This window comes from Mycetomoellerius zeteki, unplaced genomic scaffold, assembly GCF_001594055.1.
Source record: "Mycetomoellerius zeteki isolate Tzet28-1 unplaced genomic scaffold, Tzet1.0 scaffold96, whole genome shotgun sequence".
NCBI classification, from domain to species: domain Eukaryota; kingdom Metazoa; phylum Arthropoda; class Insecta; order Hymenoptera; family Formicidae; genus Mycetomoellerius; species Mycetomoellerius zeteki.
In genome coordinates, this window is record NW_017257999.1 from 1360426 (window position 1) to 1386959 (window position 26534).

The following is a 26534-nucleotide window of genomic DNA, read 5'->3' on the forward strand; positions in this document are numbered from 1 at the left end:
CATTCGATCGGATAAATATCTCATCGTCGACGTAGCGGAGTGGAAAGTGGCGAATGTGATGAACATTCGTTTTTTTTTTCGCCATTTTGTCGTGAGAGGTTAGTGGTCCATATACATTTATTCATGAGGCTGTCCACTCTCTTGTATCAGTGTCCGTTAAGAACTGCGTGTGCTTTCATTAAAAACATGACGCCCACGTACTTTGCCATCGGAAGAACACGTGGAATGACTTTTAGCCGTAATGAAACTAGGAAGAAAAAACACATTGGAAAAGATTGTCTATGAAAACATGTCACAGAATACTTTATTTTTAAAAAATACGCGAATAATAGGGGAGCCAAATAAAACGTATGATACTGAAATTAAAAAATTAATACGAAGAAAGAATAACATTTGTTTTCACGAACGAAATGTTTGACGGAGATACATAAGAAGCTTCGCAGGAGCACTGTCTTTTAAGCGGAGAATGAGATATCTATATATCGATTTTCCTTCAGTTAATTCTCGAATAAATACAAGACAAACGGATGGACCTATCTATCTTCGCTCTCGGTGTCCGTTGACTTTTGTTTGCTTTGTTAATATTAAATCAGCGAAATGTTCTACGTCAACCAGGCGCGTATTTACTTTCTGATAGAAGCGTTGCTGGGATTTCTATATACTACCTTGATCAAAAAGTTCCCGGAATTACCACCAGGTGATGCTCTGAGTCAGATTTGAGTTCTGTTTTTTTGGTTAGGTTGCCACATCTATCATTGACATTTCCACCAAATTTTATCCCCATAGCTTGACATTTGTAAAAGTTACGCTGTCTTGAGTACATCTACCTCTGCACGTGTTTTCGATTTTTTACAGTTTTAAAAATGGAGTTGAATTTGCAACGAGTTTGTATTAAATTTTTTGACCAAGAACGAAACGAATACTATCCAACAGCCATCGAATTCACCCGATATGGCTCCCTGTGATTTTGTTCTGTTCGATCGAGTCAAAAAACCACTACTAAGAGGTAATGGAAAAATCAAAGACGGCTCTGATGGCTATACCGACAATAGAGTTCCAGAAATGTTTCGAGAGCTGGATCAAGCGCTGACATAAGTGCGTTGCAGTCGATGGGGAGTACTTTGAAGAGGACAATATCAGTTTTGATGAATAAACTTGTATTTTGAATTTTCTGAATGAATTCCGGGAACTTTTTGATCAAGATACGTTTATACAAGAGCACATAGTTTGTACACACATACACACACACACACACACACACACACACACACGCGCGCAACATAATTTTGCCATGAACAAACGTAATTATTGTAACATTCGCTAAAGGTACCGAGAGTCCGATGTAACGAAAGTTCGCAATGGAAGTGGTCAGAAGTTTTGTTATTTCTAATATGCAAGAGACGTTAGGTTTTTTACTTGGAATTACATTAAACTTTCCAACTCAGCTGCCAACTGTTAATGTACACATAGAATGCAAACATTCATAAATATACAAGTAGAGTCAGGGTATCTCGAAAGAGCTACCGAGAGATTATTATTTAAATAACATAGATTAGAATAGAGATTAGAATAGAATAATAATTTGAAAGAGAAGAGAGTTAAAGGAGTGCATAAACGACGAAAATGTTATTTCGCAATTCCTTTAAGTAACAGATGATTTTGCACTGTTTTTATATATTTATATTATTGTACACTTATATCACACACATGTACCAATTATGAATTATATTTACTATGTACAATTTAAAAATTAATTGTTAAAATTATTAATTACTTTAATATTGTTCCCATAATATCTACTAATTTGCATGTATCAGAAATCGATCATATTACTCAAGAATTAAAATAGTTGGAATTCTCTCTCTCTCTCTCTCTCTCTCTCTCTCTCATTCTCTGGCTGCGACTTAGGCCGGAATCAGACTAGGCATTGAAGATTGAGATTGAAGATTGAAAGATTGAAATTTGACCAATCAAAACAATAGGAGCTAAAATTCCTTTATCCTCACTGGTCAAATTTTAATCTTCAATCTTCAATCTCAATCTTCAATGCGTAGTCTGATTCCGGCATTACCAGTGAAATGTTTTTCCGTTGTCAATGTTGTATGATGTCTGTTTGGTGCGACGTTTGTCCTGCGGGAAACTCGAGACGAAGTAATCTCGGGCTGGCAGGTAATATCGCGCGATAACGAGCCTTTGTGGTCCTTCACGTATGTAGTTTTGAGCATTCAGTCCAGAAATTCGATCGAGCATCCACAGTACTGTTCTCGATTTACATCATAGCAACGGCAACGACGGCTGTCGCGTCCACATGGATCGTATGTACGTCGACTGTTACAAACTACCTGCATCGTGAACACGTATCTCGATTGTGTTCCGCCAATATTCCAACCGTCTCAACGAAGTCTCTTTGTCGAAGGGCGTTTGATTGTACGCGTTCGAAGATTAAACTTGAATCGAGTCCGGAAACTCGCATGAGCGGCCGAGTGGAAGCGATTTGCATTAATAATCGCGTTCGGCGACTTTTAATAGTGTGGCGCACCACCGCGCGCTGATCGAATAAGTGAGCCGTAAGTGATGTAACTCGATTCTTGCGCCGACGGCTTCAGCGGGTTGCTGGAACGCGGCATTTAATAGGTATTAATAGGCTAGTACAGTAAATATGTCGATCTTCGTAAAAAGAAATAAATAAAAAAAATTAATCAAACGAATAAATATTAAAAATATAATGACAGAGAAATAAATAGATCGATATCATTATTTATTACGCACTCCAGGATTGCGCTTTAAAGCGCCAAAGAGCCAGCTATACAAATATAATATATACATAAAAGGAACTGTTAACCGAAGTGACAAGTACAATAAAGAGAGAGAGAGAGAGAGAGAGAGAGAGACCAGTTAAAAGTATAAAAAAACTATAACTTGAATGCTACAACTATATTTGATACATCATAAGTCATATTGCTGCTTTTTCCCAATATGCGCTATTATACAGTGTCGTTTAAAACTCAACCCAATGCAGCGCGACAAAACGTGCGGATAAACCAAACGGGATGGCTGGAACGGGGACTTTGAGAGAGAAAAAAAGCACGAAAAAAACCAAGTTACGACGCGGCGAGTGACGCTAATTGAAGAAAAATCGATTTCGTTTTTAATTTTGACCGTCGCGGAGATCAATTCGAATTCAATTCCATGTACCGTACTTGCTAATGGCAATATACTGCGTTGCCGCATACGCTCGCTGTTTTCGCTGATAATAATTGTGACGAACGCGAAACTCGTAAATCGTAGCGCGGGACGCCTCGCAGCGGTACAACGTACGAATCCTGCGAGTTTCACGCAATTTCACACGCCATCGAACGCCAGAGAGAATCGTATTCGAGTTTTAACGAAGATACGAGTCTTCGTGGCGTGATATAGAAAAAGGGGAAAAACATATAAGTGCGAAGGCAACCGGAAAAATAATTGGCGCGTCCGCGAATAATTTCGCACCTGCCTTCTCTCGTTTCGCTTTTAATTAGGTTACGAAGGTATTGGAGATTTGAATCTCGTAGCGCGGAAAACGTTCGGGAACATAAAATATATCGTTACGATGACGGGTATATAAATTATTTTCTCTCTCTCCCCCTCTCGCTGTTTCTCTTTCGGATGACAAATTCCGTGAGAGAGGCGTCTCACAAACATCCTCGCGTCGATTATATGCAGACTGATGCAATCCGCGACGAAGCATGAGCACAAAGCTAAAGCGGCGCAAGCGATTACGCTGGAAAGCCGGTCGGTCGGCGTTTTTTTTTCTTTTTTTTTCCCTCTCTTTTTTTTGTGCGTTACAAAGACGGGCGAGATGCTGAGCGCGAAACGCGCCGTCGGCGTTATCCACGCACAATTTCGTCGGCCGTTCGCGGACCAGAGACGCGCGCGGACGCGCAAATGTTTGCAGTGTACACAAAGACGCCGCGTGCGATGTACAGGCGTCACGCTTCTCGCACATGCACATGCACGGGGGGACACATACACGTAATTCTCTCTTCTCTCGCCATTTTCGCTCGTTTACTACGGAATGCAATTTCGTGCCGACGTGGCACATGGCACACAGCGACACAACATCCCACGCGACAGATTGCCGCTTTGTTTGCGCTTCTCGGTACTTCGAAGCGCAATAAAGATCTCGGAACAAGCTGATTCCTATGGCAGAAAAAGCGACAGAAAGTTAAGAAGGGGATACGCGTAAAACGCCGATACAAAAATGCATCTTTTTTTTTTTCAGATATTACACAGATAGATGATAGATGATATTTCAGTTTTCTTGTGTATGAATACTTTTCTTGGCTTTCTTCATGGATCTTGATTGAAGTTGCGAGTACTCGGATCTGTGAATTAATTATCTCGACCATGCATTTTTTTAACGATTATAAAATATAAAGTATTCCTTATATATAAAACAATAAATCGTAGAAATACGTTTAATCACTAAACAAATTCGAATTATTTTAACCTCGATTTTAATGTTTATGATAGTATGACATGATGGAAACCGTTGCAATAGCAATATTTTGTTATTAAAATTATTGATAAAATTATTGAAAGTAAAATCGATATTAATTGTTATTAATTGTTATTAAAATTAAAAGCGACAGAATTTATTTTCAGTATTGTTTCACGTGCAAAAGCTACGCGAGAGGCTCTCCTTTCACGTTAAATACGTGCGCGAGCGTAATCATAATTAATTGCGACTTGTTCACGTGAGCGGTATTATCCGATAATTTAGCCGCCGTTGGAAATGTTGGGCGAGCAGAGAAATATGAAAATATAAACTCGCGGAATGTGTATCGTCGTCGCGCAACGCGATCGCGCGTGGAAACGCATGCAAATTCCCGGGTTAATTAGAGCTGCATTACTACACGGTTCGGTGCGTCGTCATTGTCGTCGTGCGCGATATTACCTACCTGGAAATGGCTGATCCCTCCGTGCATCTACCTCGAAAAATTCGCGCGCGCGAAACGGGCACACCCGCGTAATGCGGGCACGTTATTAAAAAATATGTCGTCTGGCCTTATGTATACCGGAGGCTTTTATCGCGACATTATGCACATATACATATACATTAATACATATTAATGTAACGCTTATTAACACTTGTTTGTGCTAGAGATTCTCGACGGGGAATGCAATCCTAAATTGCACGTACTCGGAGTTGTGTTCCCACTAATAGCTAGTCGCGGTAATTTGTAGGAAAAGGAGAAGAAAAAAAAACTATTAAAAAAACGGAGTTTTCTTTTTTTTTTAATTGTAGATTTCATAAAAATTTGTAAAATGCTCTTTGCACTTTATGCACTTTTAAGTTATCTTGAATTTAATGTATATCCGATATCGTATTTCTCTTTTAATCATTCATACATTAACGCAAAGTGCGCATAAATCGCCTGTCGATACATTAAATGTATGCAGAGAGGCAGCTCTTCAGAAACTGTCTCGTGCACAAGAGATAAGAAGACGTTTAATCGAGAGCGCGGAACTTGCGGTCGGGAAGCCGACGATTTCTTCGCAGTTTATCTGGGATCGCAAGCTGGTTTTACTTTATATACTATCAGACGACACGTAACGAGCGTAGTGAAGTCTCGTTCATTGGATTAAACGTCGGAAAGCTGCCGTTTTACTTCGCCATTAGCGCCGGCCGGCAGAACTTTATGGCTTCTCGGGGATCTCGTCGTTGGACATTAATTAAGATGGGATCTGCTCTTCTTAACTGATCAATCGCGGCGCAATTTTTCGTTAATCGATAATCTGTATCCGTCACTTCGAAAAGTACGATTGCTCTTTGCGAAATGGAGCGTAATGGTTTATCTGTTAATTTATTAACTTTCTCGAATGTGCATTATCTTTCATCAGTGAACATTAATAAATGTCTACAAATATTCTAAAAATAGAAGAAATGTGATTTCAATCGAATACTGGCGAAATGATAAAATTCAAGTTTTTTTTATCTAAAAAAGGAAAAAATTTAATTGAAGATATTGGTAATATATATCATGGATAAATAAAAATATCAAAAATTATAAGGAAACAAAATATAAGGTTTCTTTTACTCTTTTTCTTCTTAATACAATCTATGATTAATGCGACTAATATTATGATCAATTTATTATTAACCCTTTAACGCTGTTCTGTATTGTTTTGATATATATTTATCACATTAATAAAACAGTTATAGCAATAGACGAGAAACCTCGGGTATGTCACACTAGGAATGGCACCTAAGGATTAATATATTTACACACAATTTATAGAACCGATAATTATGCTTGTATATTCACATATATAAATATTACTAAGCACCAATACGCTTTGACCGAAAATGGCTTAATTTCTTCTCTCTTATTTATATTTAAAATATTTTTTGGTTTATTTCATATAATATTGTTTAATATATGTATTTAATATTATCGTGAATCTAATAACGCTATTAGCATTTACAATACATTTAAAAAATTACATTTGAATATATATTTGAATACAATTGAATATATTTGAAATAATTTTATTAAACATATGTTTTTGTATATTTTTAATCATATATAGAAATTCTTATGAAAGAGATGTCATGATATACGAATATAACGTTAGTTAAGAGAATCCAAGCGCGATACACAGAGAAAATTTTATATTGAGTTTTAATACAATTTTAAATTACATTTTACTATATTTTGTATTTTTGGATGGACCCTCACAACAATATTCCGACAAAACTTTTATTATGTGGTAATACTAATTTTATCACATAAATGAAGTAATTTTTGTTAAATCATGCTTAAGCCATATTTCTAACATGGAAAGAATTAGTTTTTACTATGGTAACGCAAACAAAATTTGTTAGGTATATATTTTTACTTATAATACTACTTTTTATTCAACAAGTTTTGATTTTGTAATAAAAAATTTTTACTATGAAAAAGTGTAAAAATTACGTTGTATTTAAAAAAATGGCTATAGCATTTAAACTTATAATTACATGATGGTCCGCAGCTTCTACCACATTATAGTAATTTTAAATATAAAATTTTTTCCATGTAGTATTAATCCAATCGAGTAAAATGATAAGAAAAAGTGCGACAGTGCAAAAATTTTTCATCGCAATTATTATGACGACCGAAGAGACACTACTTTGTCATTCCTTTGTTGTACACCCGCTGATTGTTCGAATTCGATGTATTTCATCGCACACTTATTACCACCGCGAGAACAACAGAAACGGAATTATAAATTATCAATGGTGGGCACAGAAAACGACGATAACAAATATCGAATTTGCGATTTCCAATTACCGGATCATTGCACTCTTTGTTAGCCGACTCTCTTTTTTTTATTGTCATCGTATGTCTTCTGGGGCCGCGAGGCGACATCGATAAATCCTCTTCCCTAGTTCGCGGAACATCGAACGCGGTCTTCCGGTGACGGACGGCCGTGCAGAAATTGACTGACGACGACGATGAAATGCCGAGACACGTGTCATTCGTTTAGGGAATATTCAACCGTAAATATTAACGCGATACATAGCGGTATACGTTATTTTTCGTTAGAATCCAATGTTTTGTTTCGAATGCGTCGACAACGTAAACTATGGCATGTCCATAATACATACATAATAATAAAATGCTGTTTGAACTCTTGAATCTAAATTTAACCAATACAATGATTTCTTATCTATTTTGGAGTATTGAATTTAAAAAAGCGATATCTCTTGCAGGCAAAGCTGGAAAAAAATTAAAATAAATTCAGTAGAAATATTTATTTAAAGGAAGGATCTATGAAATGTACTACTTGAAATAAGTATTCTAGTGTAGTAAATATAAAAAAACAAATAATATTTCTATATACCTTTTAAATAAATATCTATATATCTTTTAAATAAATATTTCTATATTGAATCTATTTCGATTTTTTTCCTGCACTGAAAGTATGTATTTACTATTTTCTATTTAAACTAGTTTTCTCGGCACAACTCGCAGGTTTTCAACTATAAAGTAAATGTCAACGAAACATAAGATTTATTTCACCTGTTTTTTGCAAAATGGTGTTTATTATACATATATTATTTATATGTGTATTTATATTTTCCTCTTCAGAACTAATTTCTGTCCACAATATTTCAACATATTTCAACGACAATCACAGTAAACATTGAGCAAAGGTATACATTCTAACGGCATCGCTATTTCATTTTAATGATCAGACTATGTTGCAGTATTAAAAAAACTATTTTACGAATAAAAGAAGTATTGTTGCGAACTATGCTCTTGCGAGTTTACTGGTTTTATAAAGGTCCAAATTATGGAAACGACAAAGGACTGAGATAGCATCGTAAAAAGAAAAAAAAACAACAAAAATAACGAACGTTGCGCAGTGCGCAACAGAGATGGTTACGCACAAAAAGAATTAACGAGCGTGTAATCTTTAAGCCTTGTGTCTGTAACGACACTTTTATACGTTTCCTTTATAACCGCAGTCTTCCATAATCGTAAAGAGGAACACGAGCGTTGGCATGATCGCAAGTTCCGTAACCGATATTGAAGAGTGAGTGAACGATATCGCGTAATGGTGCGCGATTTTATCGCACATTTTAAAGACAGTTGAATCTAAATGTAGGCGAGATAATTTTGGTTACATGGTGCGTGATGCTTTTCTGTATTATAGATTCTGTATTATCATAAGTTTTGATAATGAGTGGAAGAAATATTAATTAATTATTACTTCTTGTTTATAATATGAATATCTAAAATTATAGTTCACACCTTGAGCTTTTATTGAAAAATTTCTGAGGAACTCCTTCCATTAACTTCAGTATTGATTCTATTGGCAGTTTGGAAGATTACATGGACGCTCTGAGTCCGAGACAAAAACGAATTTGACTAAATAAGAAAATCCCTCAGAAAATCCAATATCTTTTTCAATACTGATTTTCTTCTTGGCTTCTTTTTTTTCTTATAAGCTATATAATATATATATATATATACTTTCGCAAGGTATTTAATTTTTATAACAATTAAAAATAAAACTTTTCCATAAGCTATTTAATTTTTATATTCTTTATAGAGAGAGATGTGTGTGTATAATATATGTACTTTCTTATTTAATTAGTCATATTACAGGAAAAAACGTTTCTAAATAACCGACAAGTGGAATAACTTCTTTAATAGACTTTTTATTTCAAAATAAATATTTACTTCTACTTTTTTCATACTATAATATATCTAAAAAGTTAGATTGTATTTCTATTAATACGAATAAATATCCTATTTTGTTATTTTTACATTAAAATTTGAACATGCAAAAAATGACGATTTCAAATACTTACCGTTTGTCGTCGACGATTGCGTGAATTTACAATATTTGTATTTTTCAATCGATGCTTGTGTATTAAATGAGATGTCACATATGTATCTCGCTAGGGACACACCGTGACCATGCGATAAATTCTGTGACAAGGTCGAAAGCAGATTTCCTGCTGTTTTATTTTTTGAGATTTTATTTATCAACAAAATCGTTCGAAAATATGTTATGGACGCGAGCCTTGAATTGCAGTATCGTGCAGCTGCATGTCGAAATTTATTGAAATATTTTGACGGAATATTCGCGATGAAAAGTCGAATATTCAGAAATACTAGGGATTGCTTATCGTGCGCTGTTCTTTTGTAGCACATGCCTTTATAAATTAATTATACGAATATTAAATTGCCCTTCTAAAAGAAAAACTGAGATAAAATAATGCATTTTCTGCTTTTCTGACCGTTTCTTATATCAATCTCATATCAGCAGTAATTATAAATTTTAATAAAGTTACGAAATATTTATTACTTAGGATACTATTAATAAAAATGTGGCGACATTGCATAATGACTCGACGAAAAAAATGAGTGGTAATGTGGCCTTCCATAAAAACAGTCTTAAAATATTAGTTGTGTTTAAAAAACAGTATTTGGTTACACACAAAATTAACAAATAATAAAACATTTTAAAATGTATGCAAATGAATGTATATACATTCACATAACTTCTGCATATAAGCTGCTCAGTACTAAAAATCTCAGTACTAAAAATAATACACGTAATATAAACTATAGATTAACAGTAGAGCTACAATTAATTATAAAATATTTATTTTGATATGAAAACCTCAAAAAAGAGATCGTGAGTAATCAATATCCATAAAAGGCCACATTAGCAAAATGCCACGGTATTGTTTAAATTTACATAACTCAAAATATATGCAGTCAAATAAAATGTTAAATAGCAAATAACACACTCAAAAATACATATATTCATGTGATAATATGTTCAAGTTTAAGAAAAATGAGGAAATAGGTGTAATTAAATGTTAAAGTATTATACCTCAGAAACCTTTGAAATACTTGAAAGTAAAAATGCGTTATAATAAGTGCTAGCTATTGAGTATTGATAATATTAGCGTCATGGTGTAAGCGAGCTACTGAATTAATAATTCCATAAGTAATCATTAGGATTCGCTATATAATAGCAGAGATATTAAGGGAGGCCACAATATATACACTGGCCATAATATCACCTTCTCCTCTATTATATTACGATCTTAATTCTCTAATATATTACGATGTTAATTCTCCGTTTGTTGTTGTCAGCCGAGCTAGGGTTGTTTTTATTGTTCTGTTTTAAAAAATACCGAACGCGTCTCTTCTAAAAAAAACTGTGTTACACAACACATATTTCCTGCTATTACTTATAGAAATAAACTTTTGAATTCACGCGCTAAAGGGAGTGCATGTTTTTTCCTACGTACGTTCGGAAGTATGTTCCTTTGCTCGTGCTTGAGTTAGGTCACGTTCGAGTGCAACAATATTATATGGATATATCTAAAGAATTTTTACAATATTTATAATCGCTATAAAAATTTGCTTTAATTAAAATTGTCTACTCTTTTATGTTATATCTTACTATTGTAAAATATTTATTCAAGATAAACGATTGGATCATTAGAAACTGTTCAACGTCTTTTATTGTGAAAATTTCTTCGATAACTCATCTATTATTGCTCGAAGTAATTATTAAATCAGTTCTCTGTGGTGTCTCTTTCTCTCTCTCTCTCTCTCTCTCTCTCTCTCTCTCTCTCTCTCCAACATTTTTGCTGATCAAGTTTGATCATTAAGGAACGATGTGAGAAACGAAGAGACTAGTTGGATGTATAAGCAAACAAAGTTGTTAATAATTTAAGCGAATGGGCTGCGAGAGAAACGCGGGCAAGCGCTTGCTTCACGATCCCAAAGAACAATTCAGTGTTTGCTCATCTACATGATGTTGTGGAGGCGTGGTTTGGACCATGTGTATTAATTATTGCTAGTGACGCGTATTTATAATTAAGAGGTCGCTCGCTTTCTCGCTCGACAGAGTCATCTCGTATATGCGTCGCTCGCCTAAATGATTTTCCGCAAGAAAGTTCGACGCCAACACGCATCAGCTTTTCGCTTCGTGTCTTGCACTCATCCTTTCCTCAAAAGGCGTCCTTTCTCTCAAAATTATCTTCGCAAAATACTCGTGAGCTGGCTCTCTGCTGCGACTTGTGCTCCATTCTTTGATTTAATCACCTTTCGTGCACAAAAACAAAGTTGACACGCGACGAAGTTATTACGTGCAATACCGTGGAATAATTGCGCGCAATTAAACAATTTTGGTAAAGATGAAATATTATTGCAAATTCCTAAATTGAGAGTTAAGGCATGCTCAGAAGCGCCTTCGCGACGTTAAATTTATGAGACGGTTTCGCAATTCTGGCGCACCTCTTGACATAATTTTATTTACTGCGAGACACCTATGAAATTTAATCAACGTACGAAGCTATTCTGTGCTTACAAAAGATTTTAACGACAATGACTCGAAATACCTAACATAACTGAATTTGTCCTGTGCAATATTAGAAGAAATTATCGAAAAATTAAAGTTGAATATGCAATAAGATGCGATCAACGAAATATGTTCAGGAATATAATAACATTTAAAGGACAGTGTATAAAATATAATATATTATTTTTATTCATAAACTGTTATTAGGTTCTTTAGATTATTAGATTTTCTTGATTAAAGGAATGAGGCATATATGTCGAAAAGTGTTAAAAGAAATCTCTTTTCTAAAAACTTATTCAATTATTATTAAACTGAATAAAGATGAAGACTATTTCGAAAAACGACAGTTACGTTGAGCGATAAACACACAAGAGATGAAAGTTTAATCTGATTCTCCTGGCTCATACGTCGTCGATCTAATCCCCTTTGCCATTAAATCGCTGACTTAGAACTTAGACCGCGTGCTCGTAACTTGGGCTTCCTCAGAAAACGCGTATCCTCGTATCTCAAGTAATTTAAGCCTCGGTCACCGCAAGCGTTGCTCTCTCCTTTTATTAACGATAAATCATAGCGACTTTTCAGGGATGAAAAGTGTATGGTACCGGCAATAAAATGTATCGCGCCAGATTTACACTTTACTGTTGATTTATTTCCTCGCGATTCTTTTGCTCCTACAATGTTTAAGTACACCAAATCATCATCGGATTGTTCATTCCATAAGTATTTGGTGATATCTTTCATGTTTTTCTTTTGCATTATAAAATCATTCTTTGGTACAGAATACAGTATAACGCACTGAAAATGTAACAAAAGAAAACCATATTAACAATAGAAGCATTGTCATTCGAAAGTAATTTGACGCTTCCAATTATGAATTTATTTTACCTCATGGTTTACTATTAATTTTTTTCAATAACAAAAAGCTGACGGCTTGTCAGAATGATGCATGTTATAAAAAATATATTCCGTTAATTAAAAAATTCTCTGTGAAATATGTTTTTTTGCAATATTAAAAATTTATCTACGATACGAATTTTTCATCATCAAGAAAAATACAGATCTGAATTTTGTGAGTCATCATTATATTAACTGTAATGTAGTTTTTAAAAAACGTCTTAAACGGATGAAAGCATATTTTGAAGGTCATATCTCTTTTAGGCGCGTAATTTATTTTACAAGAAGAAGAGTAGTATCCCACTTAAGATTATCTTCTTAAACGGCTGAAGGATCCTTCGCTCGCATAGCTCTTCTTTTCCTTCAACAGCCTTAACCGTGTCCTTCGTTCTTCTTTCTCTCACTCTCTTTTTCCCATATTCTGTCCGATTCGTAAGCTGGATTTACGAGCTCGCCGCGCGTCTCGTCGCGCGACACTATCCGCTCATGGGACGTTTTCCCGTTCTATTGCTCAACGAATCATCTCCGGCGAAATCTTCTTTCTTTTTCCGTGGATTATCATCACACGGCAAATAAATGGAGAAACGTTTCTCAATTTACACTGGACGTTCAATATAATCATATCGCTCTGTAAATTTACGCGCAAATAATCGTCGTAATGACCGAATAATTGCCGCGTCCGTTCGGTACGTGAGTTAAATGAGTAGTAATTATCGTTTGCTACGAACGGTTAATCGTTAGGATTAACGATGAATAATTTTGCGCTTATTTTTTGCATGATTAAATTTCATGACTTCGTTAAAGTTTTATCGCACCTTTTTAACGCATATCCCGAGCTAACATTAATTAAAATTAATGTCCTGACACTTTTTCTAGAACGAGTTGAGAAGATCGATGAATTTTGGTTAATTGAAACGCACAGGAAATCGCAAAGAAATCGAAAATCGCGAAAGGTATGGCAAAAAGGAAACGGTTGTGCACTCTAATAAATAAAAGTTCGAAATTTTAATACCATATCACTTTTTCTAACTGGCTAATTAATAAATGTTCATTTCTTTCATTTTTTTTCATGTTTTACATTTTCCATTCAGTTTTAATTAACTACCTAACATGTCGATAAAATATTAATTCTTTTTTCTACTTTTTTATATTCAGTGAAGTAATGTTGTTAAACAGGAACTGTTTGCAATGTGAAATGCAAGTCATGTTGAAAGAAAAAAAAACCTTTTTTATGGTATTCTTACAACACATTAGTAAAGTGTGGTAAAGCATCTCTAAAGATGGCAAACTTTACAATCTGGTAATTAATTAATAACACAAGCCTGCATGGTTTTGTTGATTGGGATTTAACAATGTTTTCTTACGTAATGTTTTGCGCTGAATCCGAATCCGGCTACAAAATTGCTCTATTACATCAAGATTTCGAGATATCCTGACCTAAAATTGTCAAAAAAGCCGTTTTCAACCATATTTTAAATTAAATTAAAAATTAAGAAAATTTTTGTTGTCAAATCCATCAACGATATCATTTACTACTATACGGTCCCTTCAAAATCCATTTTGAACCATCTCAAAATGATTTTTTCTTTGTGATAGAGCAATTCTGCAGCTGGATTCGAATTCAGCGTAAAACATTACGTAAGAAAACATTTTAAATCCCAATCAACTTTCAACACCTCCAATTATGCAGGCCTGTGTAACTCAATTTCTCTGAAAAAATTGTACATTTTGGATGAATAATTTTATCTTTAATTTCGTATAACTTTTGAAAAAGAGCGGATATTTTATTCTGAAAAATCGAAGCTGCGGAATCTGAAATAAAGATAACGTAATGCAAATAAGGGCTGCATTTAAGCAGGACGGAGGTTGCGAGAGCTGAAAGTCGATTGGAAACGAAAAAACTTTTTCACCATTGTTAGTCTACATGTTCCACCTCGCTCGATTGTCGAAAGTTACGAACGCACCCATTTGCCCGGAGTTCGCGATTAAATGCGATCCCGCGAGTGAATCTATCCGCCGATCTATCCGCCGCGCCGTAAAGAATCGATACGAGGCGCAACTGGAAAACCGGTCTGATTGCATTTGTATGCTCAGGTTTGGTTCAGGGTTCTGATATTAATTGGGAAAGCAATTTTATGCAACAACATTAAAAGATCATCGTTATTAGAATGCGCATTTTAGTTTGTCTAAAATAAAAGTACTTTGGCTTTCAGTATATCAAAATAGTCTCCTACACTCTGAATATCTTTTTATCTAATAATAATAAAACAAATAATCGTAAATCAGCTCACTTTATGCTAAATAAAAAAGGTAATAAAGAAAAGTCAAATTTGACGTACAATGATGAAAGATAATAATATTTTATTCACGTAAATTATTAAAATAAATCATGGAACATTTTGAATTTAACTTAATCATTCTCAACCGTTGAAAATAATAAATTTATAAATTAAAATATAATAAAAAATTACACCAGATAGAATACAAAAGCAGTCAATAAGCCATCTAATAGTTTAGATGTAAACATGATGTAAATTTAAAATAAAATAATTTAAACAATAATGCTTTCATTAGATAAATCCATGTAAGAAATAAAATAGAATGTTCGTAGTGACTAAATATAAAAATACTTAATTTTGTAACTATTATATAAATTAAGGACAAACGAAAGATGACAGAATAAAAATGTTTATACAAAAATAAGAATCATTGAGGCATATAAAAAAATTAATGACTCTATGAGTTCACAAAAATAAAATATCAAAAAATGAATAAAAACTTTAACAGGATTAACTTACTAATGCCCATTTTTACGTGTGTATGTAGATTAATTCTAATCTCGGTTCGACTTAAGCTCTTCATCTTTTTCTTAGAACTAAAAAAAGATGAAGAGTTAGTTAAACCGAGATTATAATTAAACTACATTGGTAGAAACGGGCATAAGGGTGTCAGTATGGAACAGTAAATTAGAATATACATCCGTCTGTATAACAATATTTTATGGTCTTATGAATAACAGTGGAATAAGATAAGTAATCACATTGAAAGTAAAAAAAAATTATGTTTATCGATGACTAGCATAATAAAGATGTCAAATTAAAAAATTGTTATTAGAGATTAATGAACAAAGATAAAAATCATCGATACATTTAGTATTTTTTAAGCTCATTAGAATATCTTATGTATTATTTAGTGTATTATTGTAATGAACTAGTTTAAAAAACTTTTGCTGAAAAATGAATTGAGATGACTCGCTAACCTGCGTAACAATTAAGATGTACTTAAACAATATCATCGTGATATATCCAATTTTTTTTTGTTACGAAAAGTAAACGTAAATTTTATATAAACGTAAACGTTTGTTCAATTGTTTTCTATTTGCGGGATAAGATATAAATCAACATAAATATTAACAAAGTTAAAGTGTAAACAAATCAATCAAAACCTCAAAGTTTTTTTTTGCTTAATTCGAGATAAAACACCTCTGTAAAGTATATTTTATCGATAATTTTGTGTAACATATTTTCAACAAAAGTATTGTTAAGCAAAAGAGGCAAAAGAGAAAGTAGTTACTAAAAAATTTCTCTCGAAGCAATATTTTCCTATCGATCCAGCGTGGTTCTGTTTCCCATCATATATGTATCTCTTTCTATGGGCGCGTTCAAGTTAACAAAGCGGCTAGCCTGCTCACCGAGCAAATAAACATAATTGATTGTTACTTATAGATCCAACCAATCATATTCAATCACTCGGTAAGCATGCATAGCCGCTTTGCTGTCTTGAATTCGCCCAATCTCTCTCATCGTTATCGTGAATATCTGTTTAATCTTATTATTCGAACTCTAAAATAAAATGATTAATTTTGTCGCGATGATGAACCACGATCCGGTTTTCGTTTTCGTAGAAAGAAACTCGATATTAAAAAAGTAGTTGTTTACAGGAAACCGATTTCCATAAATTCTCGCGGCATATATATCGAACATGCGTCGTAACAAACGTTACCCAGAGTACACGGGGCACGTTTCAACGTTACCTCCGTGATGCCTATATTGCTGTCATAAATCTAACAAGGCAGCCCGACATTAACCCACCAACCGCCGCCTATACTTCCGGCACCGACTCGACCTCCACGTCCGATAAAATAGCCGTCTATACGCTCCCTCGTATTATTTACGCCGATTTAATGAACCGCGTTGGAGTCACGTGCACCTCCGCGAAACGTTCCGCGAATTGCCCGATGAAAACAACCGCGGAAAGTCGATTTATAAATCTCTCTCCACGAATACGTCGTGATTCAAGTTCGCCGTTTGTTCATCTTTCACGACACTCTTGCGGCAGGAACAACGAAATACATTTCTTTCCGTAACATAGCCACGGGATATGCTGTGTTGTCTCTTGTATTTCCGCATGTTTATTTCCACGATGTATATTATTTGTGAAAAATGAAAATTACCCGAATTATACTCGTTGCTGAATACGCTATGATACATGCCGCATTATATTTCGCGAAATATTCGCTTTAACTATATTCGCTTTAACTAGACATAAATACATCTGCATACGTAAATGTATTAAGGGAAATATAAATGAATAAATTGTTTTCGAAATTATATTTTTTGCCCGGCTTTCATGAATATTTTAAAATTCCATTGACGCTGTAATGTTAAACATTACAACAATAATCATCAGGTATTTTCATTCGCATCAGAATGCAATCATCGCGTTGTTACATGGCTACATGGAGAAGTTAATGCTTAAATGACCGAGATATCAGAACCGTTACCGAACGTGTTCGAAAACATGTCTATTTCAGGTATCTTCAGTAAACATATTTATATTATTATTTAACAGTCGCGAGAACGTATCGCGTCAGCAATGGAAAGATTTTTATGATGCGATTGAATGTTTGCCGTAATAAAAACGACATACGAGTTCCTGCACGCGGCAAACGCCGGAAATATTGTTCATATCGATTTAATAAAACGCCCGCGTTGTGGTGCATGGTAGAAATGACGGCGTTCTGCACTTGCGAAGAGCAAGAAGAGAGAATATTCTAAACGAAATTTTCTCCGTATCTCATGATCGAGGATATGATGCGAAAAACCACTGCGACCTCAGTTTTGCCACGGTTTTCCTTTCTCGTGAAAACAGAATTCTATATTTAATTGACGGAACATTCTCGCGTACACATCGCGAAACGCATTGCCGTCAATGTCGCACGTTTGACGGAGAAACGTCGTGTACTTTGTTGGAAAAAGCAATCGTTTGCCTACCGTTTTTCCTCTCGATTTTCCATTGGTTCGCGCTAGCGAGCGAACGAGCGAACCATTGAGTTTTGAGAAATAAATCTCGATGTTGCCGAGATTCGTTATGGACCAGTGGAGTGAAAAATTGGACTACGTCACTGTGTTTAGTTCATGCCAACATTTCTTGCTTTTAATATTCAATAAACAAGGAATTTGTACTTTGTCGCAGGATATTTTCGCGCTACTTCCATCGCGTTCATTTCGCGTAGAATTTTCAAAGATTGGTAAATTTCACTCGACGATACATCGATAATGTAAATTTTGTATGCAAACTCTTTTAAGGCTTTTAAAATATTAGCAGGTACAGCTGAAGTTGCTAGATTTGTAAGGTACTGCAATGGCATATCCATTTTTTTTAGCACTCCAAACCAAATTGCGGATGGTATTCATAATACAACATTTCATTTACACATTAAATGCACTCTAAATTCTTTGGAATAAATATCACTCCGAAAGAATGAAATCTTACTGCAAAGATTTTAAAGACCAACTTAATTTGTACCAATTTTGTACTAATTTTTTGCATTTTTAAATCAAAACATTTACTTCTTGTGAAATTTATTTTCTTCTTCAGTAGTTACATGTATTGATGTGTACTTTCATCTTCTGGACTATACAGATTATACTTACATGTATACCTTCATGTGTTTTTATACACTAAAACCTCAACGACAAATAAACTTGTATTAGACTATAAAATAAATTAAGCATTTGTGCATATTTTTTTGTTCATAAAAAAACTGATTACAAATTTGAAAAGTCGATTTACATAATTTACGGCTTTATTTCTCTCACAAAATATGTTTATACAAATACATAAGTTTGGAATGGCTGCGTCTTTCAGTTAAAATGGTGGAGGAGAGTTTGCAGTACTTTATAAACCTAATCATTTTAAATACAGTCATAGAAAAAAAATTTCCGAAAAAGAATCCAATACTATTACTCTTTGATTTATTATAAAATAGGATCGATGTAGGGGGGGCAATCATATTTATTTTTAACAGAGGAATATTTTACTCTTAATTGAAAAATTTTTTAATTTAGAATAAAATAATCTTAGACATCGGTTTCGTGTCAAATACTATGACTCCCAACATAATGCGTTTTGATATCGGGTAATGATTTATTCTAAACGAAAAATCCATAAACTTAAATTTATATATGTTACTCTGGACAATAAGTCTCATAATATTGCCTCAAGACAATAAGTCAACCTTCTTTATAATTTAAAAGAGGAGAAATTGTTGATCTAATAATGTTTTATATGTTTAATATATTAATTGTTTTATTTTTATATTGCACAAGGCTGTGATAAGATTAAATACGTCAAGAATATTTTTTATCAGAAATTCTTTCTAAAAGAGTACTTTCTTCACGTTGCAACAAAAGAAAATGGCACTATACATAGATATAGGCTGCGTTCTGTTGTTCACTATGAGTACTGAAAATTTATAATTGACATTACGTATATTATAGATTTTCACGACTCGCAGTGAATAACGGAACGCAGCTATAATCTTGTATTAATAATGAACATTTATTATTTAAAAAATCTAATAAGCAAGAGAAATATTTCACGAATGTAAACAAAATACGTATGTCATTTAGTTTTGAGTTATTGTCCAACATTATGCACGCAAAAATAAGGTACATGTTCATGCGATCCAGTTGTCGACCCTTTATTCATCTCGAAGACAATGGTACAATGGTGCCGCGTTAAACACATGCTACCTTAACATTCGAAATGATGTTGTGCCAGACCGATGTGTCTTCGTAACGACGATAATATGAGCAACTATTATTCACAAAAGTTGCAGTGTAATGTTATGGGATAATGAGCTACTGTGCATCTTCTATTCGTGAAAAAACAGAATATATGTTGGTAACGAACATTTCAACTCGAACGCGAGCATTGTATTAAGATAAATGTGTGAAACATACATGTAATATTGGTTTAAAAAGAACATTTGAATAACCGTTGTACAATGACAATAATATTATTATATAACGTATATAGCAATAATAGTACAAGCATTGAATGTCATTGTCTCGTGTGTTCATTAGTAGGTAATAGCATTTCTCTGACTGGACATTTTTTGTTACAGAGCCATGACAGCTGGCAGGGACACGATAGTGACCAGGTAAGCGCTCGATACTTGGAAAATGCTTGCGAAAATATAATTTGCATTAACACACACCTGCTTCGCTCTCTTCCCTGAAAACTTGCTTTTCTCACACGCTCTACTCCCTTTATCACTTGCACATTTGGTCCGCTACTTTCGGAAAGGCATGCTGACTCTGTGAAATCCTTCCGCAATTTGCATGTTGATGTGCTAGTTCGCCACGTTCATTCGTTCACCGGGACTCAGCAGGTTGTACGAAATTTTCTGGGCAGCAGCAGAATCAGTTGAATGCAAATTGCACGCTCTTATACACATATTACGTCCACCAAATCTTTTCCCATTCGCCATGATTTTCGTAAGCCTTTTTGCGACACGCTTGCGATAAATGTATCCATTGTTACCAAAGTTTTTGACGTTGAGATACGAAATTCGTATTCTTCAGTGTGTTTCGATATTGGGTTAGCAATGAAGTCTTTTTCTGTGCATTATGTTCAGCTAAAAGTGCGCATCAAAAGAATGCAGTACTTTTTATTTGATTTCGAAACAAGATTCAGTCGGTTTGTGTTAGAACTTACATGTGAAAGGCTTCTTCAACTTCACTGAATCTTAAAAAGGTGAAGAATGCGAATCTTGCTTTTATATCCAGCATATACATATATAGGCCGTCGTGATTTTCCATTTCGCGATTCTTTCGTCTATCGAGCAATTAAAACCAACAAATAATTGACATTTGTGGGTAATTTAAACCTAACTGCAGCTGAAGACCAGTGGAGAAGAAAAGCGATTTGCACGGCTGCAACGATGCGTGCTGCAGGGCTCTTATTTCGTCGTCTGGTTATATAATTACAATGTGCGCACTATATCGCGCGCCGTTATTAAAGACGCAGATGTTCAATGACGTTTATGGACGACGAGACTGCCATGATATTGCGTCTTGCGAAAATATTTATCGGATTGAGAGAGAACCACGACGCGGTCTGACGATCGATTCTTGATCGCGCCGCGTGCTACCGCCGAAACTACTGTTGACACTTTCCCGCCCTTGCGGAGTCTCTCTCTCTCTCTCTCTCCCGTACAGTGAGCTCGGATTCAGATTAATTAATTCCTTACTACATGTACCGTATCTAACGCATGATTGCTTGATTAAATGCAATAACGGTCCACTGAGTTACACGCGAGGGAATTGCGGAAAACATGTGGGAGAATTGATCGCTACCGTGATCCATCATCGTGTGCAGGTTAGTTGATGTCTTTGTTCGGCTATATTTTAATAAACATTCTCAAAATATCGTAAGTAATAGAAGAATTTATAACTTAATCCTTAATACACACGATGATTTTTTTTATTATACATAATGGATTATTCGTATCTTGGATTAATTTTCATTCCTTTAACAGATGTACAAAAATTTCACAGGCATATAAAACAGAATTTAATGTTTAATCTGGAAATTAGATTATGGTATTCTTATATATTTTGACGGTCTAAAACTGAATCCCGATATTCAAATTGTTCCATTACGTTACAATTTTTTTTATCGACACAAAATAGCTTGATTTTCCAATATCTTTAGAGCTATTTATGGTCTGGTTCTTAATATATAAGCTGAGGTAAAAGAGTGAAAGTAAGTTCAATGATCATATACAAGTTTATAAAGTTAATATGCAAATTGATAGGTTAAAAATTCTAGAAAATCGAGCTATATTTCGTCGATAAAAAAATATGACGTGTTAGAATAATTTGGACATCGAATTTGATTTTAGAGTTTCAGAATATATCATAGAGAGAGTCTAATCTCAAAAAATAAAATTTTTTTTCTTATGTACCTATATTAAGTGATTCTTACATACCTATACTTACTTTAACAGCTTTAGAAAATATTTATAAGATTGTGTATTTAAAAAAATTGTATATAAATGTTATAACTAATTACTTGATGCAGTTAGTTTTTTCATAAAAAAAGAAATGCACGAATGATCCATCATGTGTAATAATGTTATTAAAAAAAAGATACATTTCCAATTACTTTTTATGTCCCGTATTCTACATATAATTTAGTATTAATATTTCGTGATAATGCTGTTCACACATTTCTTATCGGTATAATATAGAAACGCGGTATAATATAGAAACAAAGTCTGCAGATGAGTCGCTGGAGTATATCTGGCGCATCGCTGAGAGGTATCCCCTCGATAATCTAATGTAGTCCCCGAAACAGTCTCGAAGAGGAATCTGAAGGTAGACTGGAGACACACTTAACAATGGTGCGGCGTTGATTGTGATTTAGCATGGTGTCTAATCGGATCTATCTTGGTGCCTTTGCCATGTCTCGTGCCACTGTCGCTTTTCTGCGATACCGAGGACACTTAGGACGCTATTGTAATTGTTGTATCTCGAATTTGTTGCTCGTCCTCATAAGGTATCTTCCGCCAATTTCCGGAGTTTTAATAAGTGATTAACAAATGTCATACAGCAGATGCGTAGAGTAGATACACGATTTGTTCCATACTAATTTCAGTTTGAAAGTATAAAATATATCTGTAATACTACAATAAAAAGGATAATATTAATTCTCTACAATTCACAATAGAGATTTAAAATAACACAGAAATTTTTAAATACAATAACATTAATATTTACTCTAGGTCAACTCGAAGCAGAATCGTAAGGCTCATAACATGTTCTTATAAGACTTGTAAGAACTTAGAAGTGCTTATAACTTTATGCAATATCTTTACAGCCAGCTTCTTGCTAGCCGTAAGATTTACGAGAAATCGTACATATTTATGAATGATGATGCATCTTATAGTATATACGCATAAAATTACAAAGTCATAAGTTCTTACAAGTCTTACAAGAACAAGTTACGAGTCTTACGATTCTGCTTAGAGTAGAATTGACTCATTAACTACAGTAAATCTAACAGTGAAAATTTCACGCATTCGCATCGTCGTGGTCAAAATTTAATATCGTAAATACAATATCGCCCTGCGGCAAACGCAGTACGTAAAGTTGTGTCTCATTTGTTGAGTTCTCTTACTGTAGGCACTCTATCCCATGTTGTTTTTCAATAGCTTGTTCGAAGAAGAGAGATAGTACTCCAACCGCCTTCTTGTTTCGGATGTCTGATAATACGCGTCATCCACCGCGTCATCCGTACTCCCTTCGCGAGATTCTATTCTCTCTCCGGAAGCACAAAGCGCATCGCCCAACATCCTTTGTTGTCGCGCATCGACTTTATCTCCTCACCTCCTCTCTTACGGCGAGTCTCTTTTTCTCTTTCTGTTCCCTTAACACATTCTCTTTGCTTTGTGGAAGGTCTCTCAAAGGGACTGGTCTCTTCTTCCAAGAGTTCTCTTTGTTTTCCGGCATACGGAGCTTTTTTCCTTCCCCTCGCTTCTCTCGGCTCCCAATCGCCTTGTCACGGTCTAACTATCACTGGCAAACTCTGAAGCTCATTGCCGGAGAGTTTCGCTACAAGTAGTGGCGACTCGACGGTAGATGAAATTTTAGATTTATTTATTTACGCGATTACATGACACACGGGACTTCTATTAACATAAGCTCCAATCGAGGACATTTCGCGAATCGGTCTTACTTCGATCGGGAAAACTAATTTCCTCGCCTTACCGGTATCGTTTCCGCAATACGCTCGTTAGAGTATATACTATTTGGATTGCATACTTAACACTGGGGATTCTATGGCTTGACGATAATTCTCTCTTCTGTTTCTTTCTGTTACTCTTTGTTTCCGTTTTTCCTACGTTTTTTTACGACACATTCAGGTTACTGAAAGAATCAGGCTCCTCGTTTGAGTTTCTGTTTCGGTTCTTTTTTTTTTTTTTCATTATCAGGACCGTGGGGGATCCTGCCGGGACCATCGGGACCAGGCGGAGTGCACGAATCTCTACAAAAAACAAAAGAGAACGGGACACCGTCCGCAGCACACGTGCTAATTACGATGTCACGCGATCTCTCTGGAAAAACGCTCTTGTTTCAAAAATATAAATGGCAAACAAAGCGAGACTATATTTCTCTGATATGTTATGTCGATGTCTTCCTCTTCTTTTTTTTATAGGCAACAGCTAATTTCTCTCATGTATCGGATAAAAATTGTGTAAATTGTTATTGACGTAAACTTTACAATTGTAACTTTATTTTGCAATTCATTCTATTAATCGTTTGCCTAGGAACATGAAAATATATATTAATCAATCAATATATTAATGAGAAGTGTGAAAAATGTAAAATGTCTTACTTAACTACAGCATTCTAATTTTCCTTTCCTTTTCCATTTTTTCCCTTATTATTACAATTTTTCAGATTATACTTTAACATATGATATATTTTTTTTCTTCTTTCTTTTTGGAGGAGATGTGATTCGCGGACACTCTGTAATTTACAATCGTTATATCAAGACGAAAGAAAATCAACGCATATGGTTGTTACTGTACTTCCACTGTAGTTTCACGCGAAATCGCTCTAAACCATCTTTAATTGAGCACAGTGCATTAATTAGACGTCAGTGCCAACAAGTAGGCGAAGGTGTTGTTGCATCTCGAGCGTTGCGCGAAACTTAGCGGTATATGAATAATGCATGCGCATCGTCGCTTGTCAAAGTAAACGTCGCGATTGTAGCAGCGCAACGCACTTTGTCAATTTGCGTAAATGTGCGTATTCTATGATTAGTCGCGAATTTCAAATAAACTCGAGCGGTACGCCAGCATCACGAGAGCATTTAGCTCTCACCACTTTAGATTGTCACATTTTTATCGACTGAGCACACGCAGATAGATCATAGATCCTTACAGGTGTCACCTGTAGCTTTGTTTAAAAATATTCTTTTTTTCACGCAACATAGCGATCTCAATAGAAATTCAAGAATAATTTTAAGCTAGCAATGGGATTTCTTTATAAATTCTGTAAACGAAACAAACGTAGAGTTGGAAAAAAAAATATTATTGTAATAAAATATATAAAAGAAGAAAATGTAATGGAATTCCTAAGTACGAAAGACTCAAGTACTTTACAAGATATATTGATAAGTTTAGGATAAAAGAAAGAAAAATATTTAATAGAAAATGTTACATACGCAAGCTCTTTTATTTAAACTGCAAATGGTACAAATGAGTATCAGCTAATATTCTCACGCTGCATCGCGTCGTTCCTCCATCGCGCTATTACCTCGAGCGTGTAGCGCGCTTCGAATACATTATTTTAAGGGGATCCTAAAGCTTTTTGTATTACCGAATAAATCGTAATTTTTGTATAACAAATACTTTTCTTTCTCTTTCATAGATTCGAAAATCTTTTTCCAGAATTAAAGTATACACATTAATACGTGTTTGTGAGGTGGAATTTATGCCGAGAACGATAAAAAATTTTTCTTAAGATTTTTCAATTTCGAAATTTTTGAAATAAAAATTATGATTTAGTCGGTAATACAGACGGCTTTAGGATTAGGGCTCGCTATTATACGTTTAAACGAAAACACGTTTACATATAATTAGCATATCCGTTCATTAGAATCGTTTTTCCGAATATTTTCACTTTTTTTATATAAACGTTTATCCCTTTATTAAGGAGTGTGACGAATTGAGTAAATGCAAAAAATTCGATTTTTAATTTTATTAAAAAACGTTAAAATATTCGAAAAGATGTTTTTCATAGATGGATATGTTAAATATACATGTAAATGTATTTTCGTTTAAATGTATAATAAAACACGTATATTCGGAAAAATGTTTCTTTTATAAACAGACATGCTAATTATACGTGTAACCCTTCAAGTAAACGTTTTTTTTTAAAGCGAATATAAACGGATAAACGTTTTACGTTTACACGTATCTTCGAAAAACGGAATAAAATTAAAGCCCTATTTAGGATCCCCTTAAGAGTTCAGGCACTTTTAAAAGGAGAGGGATAACCATGGCTGTCAAAAATATTTTCAATATACAGTGCATTCCATCGTGCTTTTCGTTTTTCTTCTTTTTTTGGTACGATCAATTGAAAAAAAGCTGAAACGTCTGAAAACCTTGCAAGAGATTTTCGAGGCAATTTCGCGCAGCTGCGATATGAAATTCGGTCAGAGGTCACCGGACACAACCCTTTCACCTTAATTGGTCGGACACAACGCAGCATCCCGTTCTCAATTTCGCATCGTTCGCTATATATGACATTGGCTGCTCTTGCTACCGAATTTCCCGTTGATTGACGAAATTTCCTCCGCGAGAATCGGGCCTCAAAGGATTGTTCAAACGATCCTTCCGCAACAACAACGTGATAGCGTGAACTCGTCTCGATGTAACATACTCTATGATCGACGGCAAGTTCCGCCGTTATATCGAA

General features: G+C 34.6%; 1 protein-coding gene across 9 annotated transcripts in view; it reads left to right on the forward strand.

The window, feature by feature from the left end:
* Positions 1 to 26534, forward strand: part of dlg1 (MAGUK family member discs large 1) — a 327809-nt gene that overhangs the window by 154669 nt on the left and 146606 nt on the right. For all 9 annotated transcript variants that reach the window (XM_018460681.1, XM_018460682.1, XM_018460684.1 and 6 more), the window contains one exon: positions 20168 to 20203. In XM_018460681.1, coding sequence (XP_018316183.1) covers positions 20168 to 20203 — 36 coding nt within the window. The remainder of the gene's footprint in view (positions 1 to 20167; positions 20204 to 26534) is intronic.